This window comes from Rousettus aegyptiacus, unplaced genomic scaffold (assembly GCF_014176215.1).
Source record: "Rousettus aegyptiacus isolate mRouAeg1 unplaced genomic scaffold, mRouAeg1.p scaffold_m13_p_19, whole genome shotgun sequence".
NCBI lineage: Eukaryota > Metazoa > Chordata > Mammalia > Chiroptera > Pteropodidae > Rousettus > Rousettus aegyptiacus.
In genome coordinates, this window is record NW_023416294.1 from 1774348 (window position 1) to 1794153 (window position 19806).

General features: G+C 34.3%; 1 protein-coding gene across 2 annotated transcripts in view; it reads left to right on the top strand.

Annotated features, from left to right (window-relative positions):
• Positions 1-12346, top strand: part of LOC107506715 (U2 small nuclear ribonucleoprotein auxiliary factor 35 kDa subunit-related protein 2) — a 50791-nt gene extending 38445 nt beyond the window's left edge. The window contains exons 10-12 of one of the 2 annotated variants that reach the window (XM_036235672.1): positions 6040-6095; positions 6826-6935; positions 8095-12345. In XM_036235672.1, the coding sequence (XP_036091565.1) occupies positions 6040-6095; positions 6826-6935; positions 8095-8546 (618 nt within the window). In that variant the 3' untranslated portion in view covers positions 8547-12345. Of the gene's footprint in view, positions 1-6039; positions 6096-6825; positions 6936-8094 lie in introns of both variants that reach the window. The other variant, XM_016137532.2, reaches the window with a different exon arrangement.
• The last annotated feature ends 7460 nt before the right edge of the window (positions 12347-19806 follow it).

The following is a 19806-nucleotide window of genomic DNA, read 5'->3' on the forward strand; positions in this document are numbered from 1 at the left end:
AATTATATTTCCCACTTTTTCTGACACTTCATTATTAGAGTATAGGAATGCTGTAGATTTTTGAATGTTGATTTTGTATCCAGACCTTTACTGTATTTGCTTATTGTTTCTAATAGTGTTCCTATGGAGTGTTTAGGGTTTTCTACATAGAGAATCATGTCCTCTGCAAATAGTGACAGTTTGACTTCTTCATTTCCCATTTGGATGCCTTTTATACCTTTCTCATGTCTGATTGCATTCACTAGGACCTCCAATAATATACTGAATAACAGTGGTAATAGTGAACAGCCTTGTCTTGTTCCTAATCTTAGAGGGAAGGTTTTTAGTTTTTCATCATTAAGTATAATGTTGGCCGAGGCTATCATACATGACCTTTATTATGTTAAGGTGCTTTCCTTCTATACCAATTTTGTTAAGTGTTTTGATTATAAATAGATGCTGTATCTTGGCAAAGACTTTTTCTGCATCTATTGGTAAGATTATCTGATTCTTAATTTCTCATTTGTTTATGTGGTGTATCACATGAATTGATTCGCTTATGTTGAACCAACCCTGTGCCCCTGAGATGAAACCCATTTGCTTGTGGTGTGTAATCTTTTTAATATGTTGCTATATTCAGTTTGCTAGTATCTAATTTAGGATTTTTGCATCTGTGTTCATGAGAGATACTGATCTTTAGTTTTATTTTTTTGTGTGTGTTATCTTTACCAGGTTTTGGTGTCAGGATAATATTGGCTTCATAAAATGAGTTGGGAAGTATTGCCTCCTCTTTGATTTTTTGGAAGAGTTTGAGGAGAATAAAGTTAAATTTTCTTTGACTGTTTGGTAGAATTTACTGGTGAAGCTTTTTTCATAGTATTCTTATATGATCTTTTCTATATCTACAATGTCAGTCGTAATTTCCCCTTTTTAATTCCTGATTTTCTTTGTGTCTTTTCTCTTTTTTCTTTAGTGAGTCTAGCCATGGGTTCGTCACTTTTATTAACCTTCTCAGAGAACCAGCTTTTTTGCATTTATTTTTTTTATTGTTTTTCTGCTTTGTATTTCATTTATTTCTGCTCTAATTTTGATTTCTTTCCTTCTGCTGACTTTAGGCTTCATTTGTCCTTTTTCTATTTTTTAAGATGAAGCGTTAGGTTGTTTATTTGGGCTCGTTTCCTTTTTGAAGGTAGGCCTGTAGTGGTGCGAACTTTCCTTTCATTACCACTTCGTCGGGTCCCAAAAATTTTTAGACACTGTACTATTATCATTTGTTTCTATGTGTTTCTTGATCTTTCTTTTTATTTCTTCTCTAACCTAGTTATTCTTTAATAGCATGTCATTTAATCTCCATATATGTGTGGTTATTTCCTCTTTCTTTTCACAGTTGATCTCCAGCTTCAAAGCATTATGATCAGTGAACATGGTTGGTATGATTTCAACCCTCATATATTTGTTGAGGCTGTCTCTGTGTCCCAGTATATGGTCAGTCTTGAGAATGTTCCGTGTGCTCTGAAGAAGAATGTATAAACAGCTGTTTTGGGATGGAAAGGTCTGTACATGTCAATTGTGTGCAGTTGGTCTAATGTGTCCTTTAAGGATGTTATTTCCTTAATTGATATTCTGTCTGGATGATCTGTCTGTATACTACAGTGGGGTTTTTAGGCCCCCTACTATGATAGTGTTTTGGTCTGTTTCTACCTTTACTTTTGTTAGTAATTGGTTTACATATTTCAGGGCTTTCTGATTGGGAGCATAGATGTTGATAAGTGTTATGTCTTCTTGGTGCATTTATCATTATGAAGTGCCCCTCAGTATCTTTCTTTACCCTTTTTATTTTGAAGTCTGTTTCATCTGATATTAGTACTGCTACTGTCGCTTTTCTCTGAATGCCATTTGCTTGAAATACCATTTTCCACCCACCCTTTCACTTTGAGTCTATATTTGTCCTTGGAACTGAGATATGTCTCTAGAGGTATATACGGTTGAATTCTGTTTTTTGATCCAATCTGCAACCCTGTGCCTTTTTATTGGTGAGGTCAGTCCACTTACATTTAGGGTGATTATTGAAATATAAGGTCTTACAGTCATTTTATCTTTTGCTTTCTGGTGGCTCGGTGTTTCCATTGCTTTCTTTTCCTTGTTTGTCTTTTTTTAAATTATTATTATGATTGGGTTTTGTGGGTTTTCTCTCTGGTCTTGTTTTATGTTATATACTTCATTTCTGAACCTTTGGCCTGTGGTTACCATTACAAATATGTAAAGGATAGTTAAATATATAATCATCCATTATCTTTTGTTTGTGCCTTACATTCAGTCCCCTTTGCGAATTTGGATCTTTGAATTGTCCCCTTTTTAGTCATTGTTGTCCCCGGTTGTTCCTAAGTATGATGAATGTTCATTACTATCTTGCTATAGCAAATTTCTTCTTGTTTAAGCTTATAATACCCTCTTCTCAGTAAGGGTTGCACTCCTCTGCTTCTGCCTGGTAGTCATCTTACTCCTAATTATGTATTTTTTTGTCATTTTGTTTTAGGTGAGCTGACCTCTTTCAGTATTTCCTGTAATGCAGGCCTCATAATTTTTGTATGTCTGGAAAGATCTTTAGTTCTTCTTTATATCTAAAGGAGAGCTTTGCTGGATACATTATTCTTGGCTGAGAGTTCCTTTCATATGATACTTTGAATATTTGATTTCATTCCTTTCCAGCTTGTAAGGTTTGTGCTTAGTGTGAGCGTAATCTAGTGGGTTTTCTTTTATAGTTATCTTCTTCTTTTCCTTGGCTGCCCTGAGAATTCTTTCTTTGTTGTTGATTTTGATAATTTTAATACAGTGTGTCTTGTAGAAGGCATTTTTGGGTTGACATAATTTGGTGTATTGTTGACTTCTCGAATTCCAGGCTCCAGCTCATTCCTTGATTTTGGGAGATTCTCTTCCACTATTTGTCTGAAAATGCTTTCTAGTCCCTGCTCCTTTTTCTCCCTTTTGAGAATTCCCATTATTATGTTTCTTCTCCTGATGGTGTCAGCTAGTTCTTGAATTTCTATTTCATTGTTTTTCATTCTTTGGTTTCTCTCTTCTTTCTTTTGATTTATTTCTAGATTTTTATCTTTGCGTTTAACGGTCTTTTCCTCCATTTCATTGACTCTATTTCCCCAGTTTCCTATTTCATTTTTTATCTGTTTAACTGTGTTCTTCATCTCCAGAGGTTCCATTTGGTTCTTTTTGAGGGCTTCAGTCTCCTTGATAGAGAATCATTTTGCTCATCTAGTTGTTTTTTTCAGTTCCTGAAATTGCTGATATGAATTGTTTTGAATGTCATTAAGTTTTTTCAGAAGCACCATCTGCATTCTCTGTTATTTAAGTCCCATATTTCTTTGTCTTTAAACTTATTTTATGGTGAATTTTATTTTTATTTCTCAGCTGCCTTACCACCTTGGTTGTTCATGGTGTTTAAATGGACTGTTTCTCCTCTTTCACATTAATGGAAGTATATTTTGCTTTTTATTTTCCCAGAAAGATTTATTGTGTAAAGTTCTCTTTATCCTGTTGCAAAGAAGGCATTTTTCTTTTGGTTTCCAGTAGGTGGCATCTAAGCCTTTTGGTCCCCTGCTTTATATATTCTTAATAATGCCCTTTTTTTCCTTATAATTTTAATCATGCTTGCTACCCTCATTCTCAGTCCCTGTCATTGTTAATCACAGTTTCAGTAGCATTTGCTCAGATTTCCCTGATGCTCCATGGTGTCCTGAATGGGAGAATATAGGGGGATGGGTAGTCTGGGTTGTGGGATGGGGGCTGCTGCTGATCCTGGGATTTTGCAAGCGTGGCTGGTAACAATCAACTGTTGTTTCTCAGTCTTTCCTTTTTCTCTGCTCTCTGTCCTGATGCCTGGGCATTGCTGCGGGCCACATGGTGCTCACAGCTCTCCCAGCCAGACTGGCTGTTCAGGGAACTCGCAACACCTTCTCCCCTACCCCTCCTCCTGCAGGGAGCTCCAGCTGCAAGAGGTAACTTCTTTGTTTCTCCTATGCTATTGCCTGACTCCTGAGGTTCTGACCTGTCATTCTCTTATGCACAAATTTGACAGTCAGAGGTGCTGTGCAGTTTGGGTATTTTTTGTAGTTTTAGATGTTCAGGTTATTATTCTTTCAAGGGGAGAGATCTCGGGATGTCTCTCACTTCATTATGTTTCTGACCACATAATCCATCTGTTTACATTTATAGTAATTATTGAGATATGAAGACCTACTACTGTCATTTTTTTCAATGTTTTCTGACTTTTGTATTCTGTTGTATTCATTTCTGATTTGATAAGTTTCAGTATCATGCTTTGATTTTTTTTTGTCATGTTCTTTGTGTAACTATTATAATTTTTTATTTTGTGTGTTGAGTCTTATATATAATACAGTATGATTTTAATACCTACTTTAAACTGATTATACCATTACTAAACTTTACACTTCTCACATTTTATATTATTGATATTATAATTTACATATTTGTTATGTTAATTACCAGCTTGTGCTAATCAGACTAGCAGTTATAAATGGAAACCTAGTTAGTAAATTTTTTTTCCCCATTTTTGATTTTGCCTTCCTCACTTCCACCCCTGACCTATGAATGTTACCATTTCCCCTTAAGAACTGGATCTCTGAAGGTGGGGTGTCTCCTTCCTGACACTTGCAACATGTACCTGGGGCCTGGCGCACCTAGGGTGTGGTCTGTAGCTCCACCTGGGATGCAAATCAGGACCTTCTGTATGCAAAACAGACATGATAACTACTTTACTATGGAGCCACTCCAGTAAATTTTTAATAGAAAAAAATTTTAAAACAGATTTATTGTAAAAATTTAATAACAGGTCCTTGTCATTGATTGGGTTAAATCATCTTCAAGGCCATTTGCATATATTACAATGGTTTTATATACCATACTTAGCACCATTCAGTACTGATGTTGCCTGTTCCTGCTCCCTCCTTTTATGGATGTTTTAATATTCTCCACAAATATGTAAAATTACAAAATTATTTTGGAGAGAAAGGGTAATCTTTAATGTGAATGTTTGAAGATCTTTCTACTATTATATAAACATAAATCAGTATTATTATTTTTCTGAAGGCAAATCAAATACTCACCTTAGCAGTAATAAGAGTATTTCATATTAAAATAGGTATTTTATACCTACTGGGCATAAATGTTATTAATTTCAAGGATGGGTAAATAAGCATAAATTAGTAAAAGGACTTCAGATAGTAATTTGTCAGTATATACTGAAGTTGAAGAGACTTTTAACCTCATTTCACCTGCACCTCTAATTGTGCCTGTTGGAGAAATCATGTTCCCAACAGAGATGAGTTCAAGAACAAATGACTGTAGCACAGTTTATTGATTAAAAATTAAAAACAGTTGTTTAGCCATCATTAGAGGCATGGATAAATAAATTTGATTATTCAATTCAGTGTACAGTACTTGAGTGATTGATTTTTACTTTGTCTTTAAAAGTATGTGATATAGTTTATATCAAAATTTAAGGCATAGAAAATATTTTTTCGATACATAATACATGTTATATATAGTTTATAACTATATGTATATCCACTTATAGTTAACATAAACATAAATGCATATGTATGTACATAATGTTTATATTTTATATCACATCTATATATGCTTCCACTTTATGTATATGTGTACATATGTTTGTTTTAGGAGTTAAGGTATATAACCAACCTCAGAACAATGCTCACCTATATACCAAAGGAGGGAGAATAATAGGATGGAAGGGCTCTAACATTTTCAATAGTGTAAAACTGTAACATTTTACTTATTTTTTAAAATACTGGTCCACAGAGATTAGGTAATTAGGGCCTGCAATGGTGCTACATATTCAGGTATATATTTACTAGAAGTGAGAGTAGGCTAGTACGTCTGTTTTAGAAACTTCTAGTAATGTTAGTGTGGACAAAATGCATTTGATAAGTGAATGATCTGTTTTCCTTAGGTTTTGTTTGTTTGTTTGTTTTTGTTTTAATGATAGCATTCTTCATTGCTCCTTAGGTCAGCTGTAACTTGGAACCTCATCTGAGAGGCAATGTATATGTTCAGTATCAATCGTAAGTATTTTGAACATAAATGTCTTCATGTTTTGTAAAGTATAGTTTTTATTTCGTAAAGCGTAGTGTTTCTTTAACTTCAACCTCTGGATTATTCCAGTGAATAAATATGTTTCATATGAATGATGTTTTTTTTTAATGTAAAGATCACAAGCTAATACAGAAAAATAATGCAGTTGTTGCAAATTTCTATGGTTTTGAATATTTTTCAATGTGATAATACATGATTTGGAAATTAAAATACAAAGCCAAAAACATAAATAAATAAGTAAAATAAAGAATATAGAAGTATAAGTTTGAAAGTGGTAGAAACTGACCGAATAAATCTTAGGTGAATTTGACCCACAAAAAAACATAATATATCATTGCTTTGTCTTCATATTCGCCAGTACCATTCCATAGCTAATCGATTAAATTAACCACTGTAGTATGAACAGCAACCATTCTAGACGTGACAGACATGTTCTACCAATTGAAAATTTTCATTTAAAAAAAATTTTGCATTTTTAATGGTCAGCTCTTTTGGATTAAGAAGCCAGTTTTCATCTATCAAAATGTCTCAGAGTATTAAAAGGTTCCTGAATATATGTTGAGCTTTAGAGCTTGAATGCTCTCAGGAATAGTGCACAAACAATGACTTAGTGGTCCTATAGTAAATTAACAAAGTAGTTAAATAATCTATATATTAGAACTTTATTGTGAAGTACATCTTTTAATTTGTGGCTTAAAGGAAAGAAGAATGCCAAGTAGCACTGTCTCTATTTAATGGCCGGTGGTACGCAGGACGGCAGCTCCAGTGCGAATTCTGCCCAGTGACCCGGTGGAAAATGGCCATTTGTGGTAAAAAAACCTGATGATTTTTTTTCTTGATTGTTCTGTTGTTTTATACAGCAGCATTCTTAATAGGAACAAAAATCTTTTAAAGTTTTTAAAAAATACCCAAATCATTAAGCATAGATTTAAGCTTCCTATACCTGAGCAGAGGTTATTATATTAAGGACATCACATTTTAGATCTGTAATAGAACTTGTGGATCAACTTATCCCTGATGTAACTGAGGTCACAATGCATTGTTGACAAAGAGGAAATTAGTCTGGGTATCTGATCCTTGCTTACAAGCTCTGAGTCCCGTACTTCAAAAAGCCATATTTTATGTGTCACATTCCTAGAGGTTTCTTCTATTCATTTGCTCCCCTCACTTGAGCCATTTTTTCTTTCATCTTCATACTTATGACTCTTCTGTCATGTCATCATGTAGTATTTTTTTGTCCTAAATGAAAAACATGTTTTTGTAAGAGAGATTGATTATAATTGTAGGCTATGTATTTTAAAAACATTGAGTCACACTGACTGAGGGTTAGTAGTCACAAATCAGGAAATGAGTAGCTTTTTCTTTCATTTCTCACATTTAGACTTGTGCTATTTACTTAATTTTTGTAGATGGTGTTAGGGAGGAAGGTATTTCAGTTTGAATTATTTTATATAATGTCAGGGAGTTACTGCTTTTCTAAAAAGTTCAAAAGCCCCAGAGGATTATTCAGATAGATTTCACTTTGTCAACAATCTTCTAAGTAAAATATAGCTTCCTCCACCTCTAAAAGGTCTCCTTTTTGACCAAAAGTTTTGTCTTCCTAAAACTGTGCCCTCAAAGCACACTGCCACGGTGACTTTAAGGTCTAGTTTAATGGTTTTAAGTAGTAATTGACATTGTTAATCAGAGGGATGGTGAAACCCTAGAAAAAAATTGTGTAGTCACCATCTATCTCTTCAGTTATTTCTGAACCATAATGCTGTGTGGAAATTGGATATTCTTCTTAATTAAAACTCCAAAGTTGTTACTTTCAGAATGCATTTTTTTAGACCACTTGAATAGTTGTGAAAACTAGGAACCATAAAATCAATTTACGCAGTCCTCTTTTACGCGAGCATCGGAGACGTACCTTCTAAGAACGATTGAGTGCCAGCAGTAAGTGCTAACTTCCTCGCTGTTTCGTCGCAGGTTTGTTTGAGATACAACAGTGCCCGAGAGGGAAACACTGCAACTTCCTTCATGTGTTCAGAAACCCCAACAATGAGTTCTGGGAGGCTAACCGCGACATCTACCTGTCTCCAGAGCGGACTGGCAAGAACTCCGAGAGGAGAGAGAGGCTGGGCCACCACGACGAGTACCACGGCAGGGCCCGGCGGCGGCGAAGCCCTAGCCCGCCCCGCTCCTACAAAAGGAATGGGGAAGCGGAGAGGAAAAGGAGAGGCAGCCACAGGGGCAGGAAATCTCACCAGCGCACGTCGAGAAGCCGGGAGAGGCACAGCTCCCGCAGCAGGGGAAGGAAAAGGGACCGCAGCCGGGGCCGGGGCCGCCGGGGCAGCCGCAGCTCCTCCCGGTCCAGGAGTCGCGGCGGGAGGAGGTCAGCTAGCAGGGACAGAACTGTTCTGACTTCCAAGTCCAGATAAACCGACTGCGGTTTTACACGGTTCTACATCTTATTTATTGTGGCCAGTACCCACCTGGCTTGCGTGCTCTGAGCCCACGTGGGTTCACAGGTTTGACAAATGGAGATACACTCTATTTCAAAAAAACAAGAAAGCTATAAACAAAATCATAACTCTCAGAGATAGTCAGCATTGGACTTTAGCTTAGTTGTTTTTATTTGGATATGTATACATTTTCTTACACTTAACTATTAACTCATATTCTTAGGTGATTTTTTAAAATTCATTTTGCATTGTGGATTTGTAACTAGCTTGTGCCACAACATCATTAATCTTTAAACTTATGATTTTCTTGTATTCTCTAACACATCCCCTGCAAAAAGAGAAAGTTGAACACATCAAGAAAAGACAAATTCCAAGGCTAGCTAAACCTGCCAGCAGCTTTCAGATAAAGAACCCAAAGACCACCACCAAGAAACTGGTTTGTGCACAAAAATTACAGGGTAGCACCTTACCCTGTGTCAGAGTAGTGCCTTACTCTGACACCTTTTGATGAACTTTTCTTTATTAGAATGCTAAAAATCATGCCCACGTGGAGATTTAACATTAAAATGAGACAATGTATGAGGAAGCCTATTCCAAAAGTGTTTGCAAACTGCACATGCTCCCTTGTTACTCCAAGAATTCGCCACTCTTCCTTGGCAATCCCTTACTCCCGAGCACACACTTACCCTTCGTACAGTAGCTTTGCAGAATACTTTTTCTTCCTATTGATGAGAACAACACTATGCACAATCACCATGATATGGAGGCTCTGCCCACCACTGTGTCTGGTGGCAGGTCAGTTCACTCAACACATCTCTATTATATTTCAACTTCCTTATGATTTTGCACTATTAATCCTGTCTGTAAACAAAAAAAAGTGATAGTTATTCAAATAATTTTATATTTTGGGGGATCAAATTACGTTAACGCATGTAACACCAAACTCTTTCAAATCCCTCCACACTACAAAAAAGGTACTGTATCACCAATAAATTTTGCTGACTACAACCCAAATTTTTTTATCTTTGCCATATTAATAAATTTTGTGGCGTCTATTTTTTTTACCTAACCTATAGATTTTTCTATATTTAACATCCATTATATTGGTTCTTTTATAAATCTTGTTGACCCTTAATCTACATGAATTTTTCCCAGGCATTGCTGAACATCTTTCATTTAAAATTCATTTTGCTTTATAGTACTAAGGAGAACTTTTTTTTTCTTCCTCCTACCCAAGATTCTCAGTTCCTCTTAAGTTGCACTTTTCTTATCAGGAATATTCATCTTTTTTTACAATGTGTTATGTTCTTTATACAGAAGTAAATTATCATTTTCAGTAAAATCAGAGTCATTGCTACTGAATACATCTAGTGTTCAACCAGTTGTGGTACAAAAATCAAATAGAAGGATTATCAGAGAAGAGCATCTTCTGTATAAAGCTTAAAATACCCCTAGATTTCAGATAAAAGAAACATGCTCCCATATTTAATTTTCATATACATTTTGATTATTTCTGTAGTAACTTTCTTTTGATTAACATACTGAAGATCTTGAATTTCAGTGTGTAAGATCTGGCAATTTGAGGTTTGGGAATAATGGACTTTATAGTTAAAGTGAGTTTCTGAGTGATCTCTTAAGGATATCAATAATTTGCTGTCAATAAAAAACTAAGTAGCTAACAATAAACTTCTTACAAATCTTAATTCATTCCAGAAATTTAAATGCCTCTACTCCAAGATGGAAAATTTTTCTACCTACTGGGCTCATAATACTGCTTGTCACTAAATTCAGGTCTTCAGCACTTGTAAATACAATCAAAATGTACATGGCATAGTGATATGTGAAACTGAGTCTTAGTAGTTTATGTGGGAAAAAACATTTTCAGCTCAAAGTATTTGAGGTATTGGTGACTTTCTCTCAAATAACAGATACATGCCATTAAATATATCTTGCAAGGAACTATTTAAACCACTGACTGGGTATACTATACTGAAAGTATTCATCTTGAGCTAAATAAATATAACATGATTTCTATTTATGATTCAAAAAATTCTGATTCCACATTGCTAATACATGGCCCTCAAAGGCTATTTCAAAGAATAGCTCAGAGGCCATTGAATCACATAAATGTGATGGTACTTATTAAACATCGTTTCAGTATTCAGATATTTCATATCTGTAACATGTATAGTAATATAGCCACTTATAATAACCTATGTTTTGATAATTTGGTTTTATACTCCTAGGAGATATTGTAAAAATGAGTCCTGATTTTTATGTAGTGTTCTACCATTTCAGTTACAGAAAAAAATGGAGAAAGGTGAGAGGAATAATTTTTTTTTCATTCCCTGGAATAACCTGACTTGTTCATTCAGAAAAAGTCAACTGCATAAATGTTTTAAACGCAGCATTGATTAAAAATAAATACGTAGATGTACTCTTGGTAACATAGAACCCACATTTTAAAAATGATGTTGAGTGTATGAAAACTTTAATCTCCTTATCTTGTTTGTGCTTACTACAAACAGTATATTCAAATGAGTGAATACTTAACATTTTACAGAAAAAAAATCTGTGCCTACTTTGACTTACTTTTAGAGATAAGAAAAACACTTCAGTGGTAGGCACTGAATATTTATTACAACAGATTAATGTGATAAAACAATGCTAAAATGGCCTGAATATTGGTTACAATCACAACAGACCTTAAATAGAACCCAGCATAGACCTGAAAGTATAAACTGTGAAGATACATTTATATACTGTATAAGTACTTATAAAAGTGACATTGAAACAATTTTACTTTTTACAAATGGGTACTGTGAATGACATTGTACCTCATTCAACTCACCTTTATATAAAAGGTTTTTCAAAAACAAGCATTCCGATAAGCCTTCAAGGGTCTGTTTTATGTCAAGGAAGGAAGCTGTCTTCGACTTTTCAGTACTTCTAGAGAAGAGAACCAATAAGGATGGAAAATAAATTTGGCTTTAACAAGCACCCCAGAAAAAACATTCATGCTTTAAACAATAACTTGTACAATACTTTGTGATAAGAGCAACATGTTTTCTGTAAAGACACTATTATGAAGGATTCCTGATAAACATTCCAAATATATGATCAAATAATTTATGGTTGAAAAGAAGCGCTATTATGAAACAACATATGTGTATCCTGCCAGGTTCAGAATCCCAATGTAATAATATTTTGTGTAAAATAGCACTGTTCCAACAAAGTATATTTTTCTGACATAGTTTTCACGTCTTAAAGAGAGACTGATTGTTATGTAGCAAAATATGATTCAATAAATGAAGCATTAAAATTCTGATTCCTTAAAAACTTACTTTAAACATATAATAGCACAAATTCATTTTACTTATATAATACTTCCATATACTTTTATGTGACAAAAGTACATGATATAACACAATATGTAGAATGTGGTGTCATACTAAATGTTTTAACTTGTTAAATACATCAATATTTTAAGAGAAAAACCACACTGCCCATTACTTGTTATGCTAACCTGTATTCCAGCTAATTTTTTTAATTAAACATTTTAATAATTGCAGGTTTTAATCTTATTAATCACAAGTCATTCATGTCTCATATAAGATATATGGGCTTAAGATGAAATATTACTTGAACATTCATACTTCTAATTTTTTTCAAAAAGAAACTATCATTTGTGAGCATGAATATGATATAGCAAGATTACATACAGACCGCAAATAAAAGAATAAAGTTGCAGTTAGGAAAACCGACAGTTGTAAATACACTGTTTCTTCATAGAGCTGAGAGTATCTTCTTTCCTAAGCATATCAGCTCAATATTTTGTTACATAGTAGTTAGTTACATAGTACACTAAAATATTTGTAACATGATAAAAATATATGTAACATTACATATAATGCATATATCAGGATTATTAAGATTTCTACCACATTTAGTGCACAGTAAAACAAAAACAATTTTATTGAATTACTATCCACAACCTAAATTTATAGTTGAATATTTAACTTAGAATGCCGAGGAGTTCAGATTCACCTTTTATATCTATCTCACTGGAGATAATGATATTATTAAAAAGGACAACCTACATACTATCAAATCAACAGCAAGTTAAAATAAGTAAAACACACAAAATTCACACGTGTGAGATGGTATCTCATTTGGATTTGCATTTCCTTAGTAGTTAGCAATGTTGAGCATCTTTTCATATATATATTAGCCATTTGTCCTTTAGGGAGAAGTGTATGTTCAGGTCCTCTACCCGTTTTTTGATTGAATCTTTTGTTTTTTTGTTGTTGAGTTGTCCAGTTCTTTGTATATTTGGGACCCTTATGGGAGGCATTGCTTGCAGTATATTTTCCCTTTCAGATAGTTGTCTCTTTATCTCGTTGACAGTTTCGTTTCTTATGCAGCTTTTTAGTTCGATGTAGCCCCATTCGTTTATTTTTGCTTGTTCCCCCTTGTCTTTGAGGTCAAATTCATAAAATTTTCTTCAGTTCCAAGGTCGATGAGTTTAGTTCCTATATTTTCTTCTATGCACTTCATTGTTTTAGGTCTTATGTTCCATTGTCAGTTAATTTTGGTGTGTGGTGATACACAGCAGTCTAGTTTAATTCTTTCGCAGGTGGCCTTCCAGTTTTCTAGCACCATTTATCGAAGAGGCTTTCCTTTCTCCACTGTGTTTTTGGCTTTTTCGTCAAAAACTATTTCCCCATATCAATATGGGTTTACTTCTATTTCACTGGTCCATGTCTGTTTTTCTGCCAATACCATGCCCTTTTGATTATTGTTGCTTTGTAGTATAATTTGAAGTCAGAGTGATGCCTCCAGCCTGGTTCCTTTTTCTCAGGATAGTTTTGGCATCTCGAGGTCTTTTATGCTTCCATACACATCTAATGGGTTTTTGTTTCATTTCTTTAAACAATGCTTATGGGATTTTGATGGGGATCACATGAATCTGTATAATGCTTTAGGTAATAAGGTCTTTTTAACTATGTCGATTCTTCCAATCCCAGAAAACGGAATGTCTTTCCATTTATTTGTATCCTCTTCAATTTCCTTTAATAGGATCTTACAGGTCCTGTGCATGTTTTGTTTGTAGGTATTTTATTTTATTGTGGTAATTTATTCCTAGGTATTTTATTCTCTGTGACATTGCAAAAGGAATTATTTTTTCCACTTATTTTTCTGACACTTCATTATTAGAGTATAGGAACACTATGGATTTTTGAATGTTGATTTTGTATCCAGAGACTTTATAGTATTTGGTTATTGTTTCCAGTAGTGTTCTTATGGATTCTGTAAGGTTTTCTGTGTATAGAAACAAGTCATTCACAAATAGCGACAGTCCGAATTCTTCGTTTCCTATTTGGATGCCTTTTATATCTTTCTCTTTCCTGACTGCACTTGCTATGAACACCAGTGTTATATTGAATACACTGGTGATAGTCACAGCCTTGCCTTGTTTCTTATCTTACAGGGAAGGTTTTTAGTTTTTCACCATGAAGTATAATGTTGGCTGAGGGTTTGTCATATTGGCCTTTATTATGTTAAGGTACTTCTATTCCAATTTTGCTAAGTGTTTTGATCATAAATGGATGCTATATCTTGTTGAAGGCTTTTTCTGCAATGCTTAGTAAGATTATATGATTCTTATTTTCTCATTTGTTTATGTGATGCATCACATGAATTGATTTGCTTGTGTGAACCAACCCTGTGCCCCTGGGATGAAGCCCACTTGATCATGATATATAATCTTTTTCTTATGTTGCTGCATTTGTTTTGCTAGTATCTTATTTAGAATCTTTGCATCTGTGTTCATGAGAGATACTGATCTTTAGTTTTATTTTTTTGTGTTATCTTTACCAGGTTTTGGTGTCAGGATAATATTGGCTTCATAAAATGAGTTGGGAAGTATTGCCTCCTCTTTGATTTTTTGGAAGAGTTTGAGGAGACTAGAGTAAGTACTTATTAATATCATCATCATCATTATGTTAAGGAAAATAATAAATATTTTATTGTTTGGCATCATCACCTAAAAGTAAAAGGCCTTTAAAAATGAAAGCCAAAAAGCATCCAGTTAAGATCAATATGAACAGTTACGAATCAGGCAGCACTGATCCCAGCAGAAGCCCAGATAGTGTTCCAGTTAAGAGGCAAAAGCAAGGGGTGTTCATGAGAAAGAAAAGGGTACAATGACATCATGTTAGGAAGGCATTGCTATTGCTACAGATAGTGTGATATAGTGATGCTGATTCTAAATAATGTTTTAAATTTTCAGTCATAATATCTACTTTCCTGTTATCTTTACAAACAGTTGTTTGAGACACAGTTGTTTAGGTCCCTACAAACATTGTTTTGCTCTGTTTTATCTGCCAAAGTTTTGAGACGTAGGACATGAAAGGTAGGACATGGAAGATGTAGGACATGGCACCTCCAGTTCCATTATAAAGTGGTTCCACTTATTATTTTTTCATAGTAATAACTAAAATTTTATGATTTTTATTAGCTATTTCTCATAAGGAACCAGTAAAAAATAAGATCTTTTGCTAGTTTTTCAACAAATCAAAAATAACTCCCATTGTTTGATGCCTTCCAAGAGTTGATAATCGTTTCAATTTCCATATTACTGATAAGTCTATTTAGATTTTCCATTTGTCTTAATTCAGACTAGGATAATTGTATTTTTTTAAGTACTGGTCCATTTCTCTTAGTTTATTAAATTTTGTGTTATATACTTTTTCATAGTATTCTTGTATAATCCTTTGAATTTCTGTGGTGTCTGTCATAATTTTCCCTCTTTCATCACTTTTTGTTTATTTGTATCCTTTCTCTTTTTTCTTTACTCAGTCTAGACAGGGATTTGTCAATTTTACTAATCTCTCAAAGAACCAGCACTTTTGCACTTTTTTCTATTGATTTTTTTTCCAATTTCATTTATTTTTGCTGATTTTAGGCCTCATTTGTTCTTACTTTTCTAATTTTTTAAGATGAAGTGTTAGGTTGTTTATTTGGGCACATTCTTCTTTTTGGAGATAGGCTTGTTTTTGCCTATCTCCATTTTTGCCATGTCCCAAAAGTTTTGATATGTTGTACTATCATTGTTATTCATATCTATGTGTCTCATGATCTCTCTTTTTATTTCTTCTCTGACCCACTTATTCTTCAGTAGCATGTCATTTAATCTCCATATATGTGTGGTTATTTCCTCTTTCTTTTCACAGTTGATCTCCAGCTTCAAAGCAGCATGATCAGTGAACATGGTTGGTATGATTTCAACCCTCATATATTTGTTGAGGCTGTCTCTGTGTCCCAGTATATGGTCAGTCTTGAGAATGTTCCGTGTGCTCTGAAGAAGAATGTATAAACAGCTGTTTTGGGATGGAAAGGTCTGTACACGTCAATTGTGTGCAGTTGGTCTAATGTGTCCTTTAAGGATGTTATTTCCTTAATTGATATTCTGTCTGGATGATCTGTCTGTATACTACAGTGGGGTTTTTAGGCCCCCTACTATGATAGTGTTTTGGTCTGTTTCTACCTTTACTTTTGTTAGTAATTGGTTTACATATTTCAGGGCTTTCTGATTGGGAGCATAGATGTTGATAAGTGTTATGTCTTCTTGGTGCATTTATCATTATGAAGTGCCCCTCAGTATCTTTCTTTACCCTTTTTATTTTGAAGTCTGTTTCATCTGATATTAGTACTGCTACTGTCGCTTTTCTCTGAATGCCATTTGCTTGAAATACCATTTTCCACCCACCCTTTCACTTTGAGTCTATATTTGTCCTTGGAACTGAGATGTGTCTCTGGAGGCAGCATATGGTTGGATTTTGTTTATTTAATCCAATCTACAATTCTGTGCCTTTTTATAGGTGATTTAGTTCATTTAGGGTGATTATTGAAATAATCTTCCATTTTGTCAACTCTATATCCCCACCTTGCTATTGCATTTTTCATATTTTCGGTATGTTCTTCATCTCCAGAGGTTCTATTTGGTTCTTTTTGAGGATTTCATTCTCCTTGATAGAGAATTCATTTTGCTCATCTAATTTTTTTTCCAGTTCCTGTAATTGTTGGTATGAATTATTTTGGATGCCACTGATTTTTTCCAGAAGTACCATACTGCATTCTGTTATTTAAGTCCCATATTACTATGTCTTTAAGCTTATTTTCTGGTGAATTTTCTTTTTCTGAGCTGTCTTATCACCTTGGTTGTTCAAGGTGTTTAATGAACTGTTTCTGCTCCTGCACATTAATGGTGGTATATTCCGCTTTCCCCCCTCCCCCCAGAAAGAAGATTATTATATAAAGTTCTCTCTAGCCTGTTGCACAGAAGGTTTCCAGTTGGTGTCATCTAAGCCTTTTGGGTCCTTGCTTTTTATCAAGTCTTAATAATGCCCTTTTTTTCCTTATAAATTTAATCACGCTCACTACCCTCATTTTCAGTCCTTGTCAGTGTTAGGGACAGTTTCGGTAGCATTTGCTCAAATTTCTCTGAGGCTCCGCGGTGTTCTCAATGGGAGGATATTGGGGGATGGGTTGTCTGGGTTGGGGGATGGGAGCTGGCGTTCAGCCTGGGGTTTTGCAGCTGAGGTTGGTAACAATCAACTATTATTTTTCTGACTTTCTTGCTTCTCTGCTGTCCCCACTTTTCTGTTTTCTGACCTTGGGAACTCCTGACAGCTGCATGGTGCTCACAGCTCTCCCAGCCGGACTGGATGGTCAGGCAACTTGAGACACCTTCTGCCTGCCGTCTCCTCCCACATGGAGCTCCTAAAACAAGAGGAACCTCCTTTCTTCTCCCATTTCACCACCCAATACCTGGGGTTCAACCTGTGGTAGCTCTTATGCTCTGATCCCATGCTCAGATGTGTCGATGTGGAGTTTAAGATTTTTGGGGAGTTTTAAATATTCAGCTTATTGTTGTTTGAAGGGGAGATATCTGGGGCCATCTCTTATTTCACCATGTATCTGATGTCACTCCAAAATAGACTTTAATACAAAGGCTATAATAAAAGACAAAGAAGAGCATTACATCCTGATAAAGGGATCACCTCAGCAAGAGAAAATATAACCTTGATAAACACTTGTGCTCCCAACATACATATAAAAAAAAACAAGTATTTACCAACATAACTGGAGAGACTGATAATAATACAGTCATAGTAAGGACTTAAACACCTGATTAATACCAATAGTTGGATCCTCCAGATAGAAAATCAACAGCGGAGTTAATTAATACACAAGCCAGATGGATTTAACTGATATATTTAGAGCATTTCACCCCGAAGCAGCAGAATATACATTCTTCTCAAGTGCACAGAGAACATTTTGCAATATACACCACATGTAAGGCCACAGAACAAATTTCAGTAAATTTATGAAAATTAAAATCATGTCGAGTGTCTCCTCCAACCACAATAGTATGAAACTAAAAATCCATAACAAGAAAAAAACTTACACAAGAGGCTAAATAACATGCTAGTAAATAATGAATGGGTACAATGAGATGAAGAAAAAATCAAAAGATACAAATAAAAACAAATAAAAATAAAAACACGACAGCTCCAAATCTATGGGACACAGTGAAAACCTTACTAAGAAGTAACATGCTTACCTCAAGAAACAAGAAAAATATCAAATAAACAATCTAATTTTACACCTCAAGGGGCTATAAAAAGTATAGCAAACAAAGCCCAAGAGAGTAGAAGAAAAAAAATAATAAAAGACTGGAGCAAAAAAGAGTCTAAAGAAAATACGAAGATCAATGAAACCAAGAGCTGGTTCTTTAAAAGATAAAGCACAAAGTTGATAAACATTTAACTGGCTTCATCAAGGGGAAGAAAAAGAAAAAACCTAAATAAAATAAAATAAATTAAATAAGTGGCAAACACCACAGAAATACAAAAAAAAAAAAAAAAGGTAAGAAAATAATGCAAACAATTACATGCTAACAAATCAGACTATCTGGAAAAAAATGGACACATTCTTAGAAACATAACCTCTTTCAAGACTGAGTCAAGAAGAAAGAGAAAGTCTGAACCAATTGATTACTACGATTGAAATTGAATTAGTGATTAAAATACTCTCAACAAACAAAATCCTGGACCAGATGGCTTCACAGGTGAATTTTCAAATAAGAATTAATATCTATTTTCTCAAACTATTCCAACATATTCAAGAGGATAAAAAAAACTGCCTAGTTTGTTTTATGAGGCCACATTAACACTTTGTATGATTTTAAAACCAATCAAAGACATTACAGAAAAATAAAATTATAGGCCAATATCCCTGATGAACATAGATTTATAAATCCTCAGCAACATATTAGCAAACCTAATTCAGCAATACATTACAAAGAGCATTCACCATGATCCAGTTAGATTTACTCCTGGATGCAAGTTGGTTCAATAACCACAAATTAATTACTGTGATACATTACATTAACAAATTGAAAGATAAAAATCACACGATCATATCAATAGATGCACAAAAAGCATTTGACAAAATCCAGCATCCACTTATGATAAAAACTCTCAGCAAAGCTGGAAAAGAGAAAACATACTTCAACATAATGAAGGCCATATATTACAAACCTATAGCTAACACCACACTCAACAAGAAAAAGCTAAAAGCGTTTTCCTTAAGATCAAGAACAAGACAAAGATGACTACTTTACTACTTTTATTCAACACAGTATTGAAAGTCCAATGCACAGCAGCAGTCAGATGAAAACAAAAGGCATTCAAATTGTATAGCAGGAAGTAAAACTCTCATTATTTGCAGATGATATGGTACTATATAGAGAGAACTGTAAAGATTCCAACAAAACCTGTTAGAACTGAGAAATGAATTCAGTAAAGTAGAATAAAAAATTAATATTCAGAAATCTGTTGCATTTCTATATGCCAATAATGAACTATCACAAAGAGAATTTAAGAAAACAATCCCATTTACAATTGCATCAGAAAATAACTAGGTATAAATTTAACCAAGGAGACTCAATAAAAGACAGACTTAATCACAGAACCATAGTATACTTTCTCCCCACACCTTACCACAATGTTACTTAAGGCATAAGTACCAAAATTTTATATACTCTCATGTACATCATCTTCAACTATCAAGAAAAATTAAAAGACATACTAAAAGGAAATGAAAAGTATAGTGTAGCTTTCTTTACAAGGACTACCCATTACATACTGTCAAACACTCCTCTAAATAT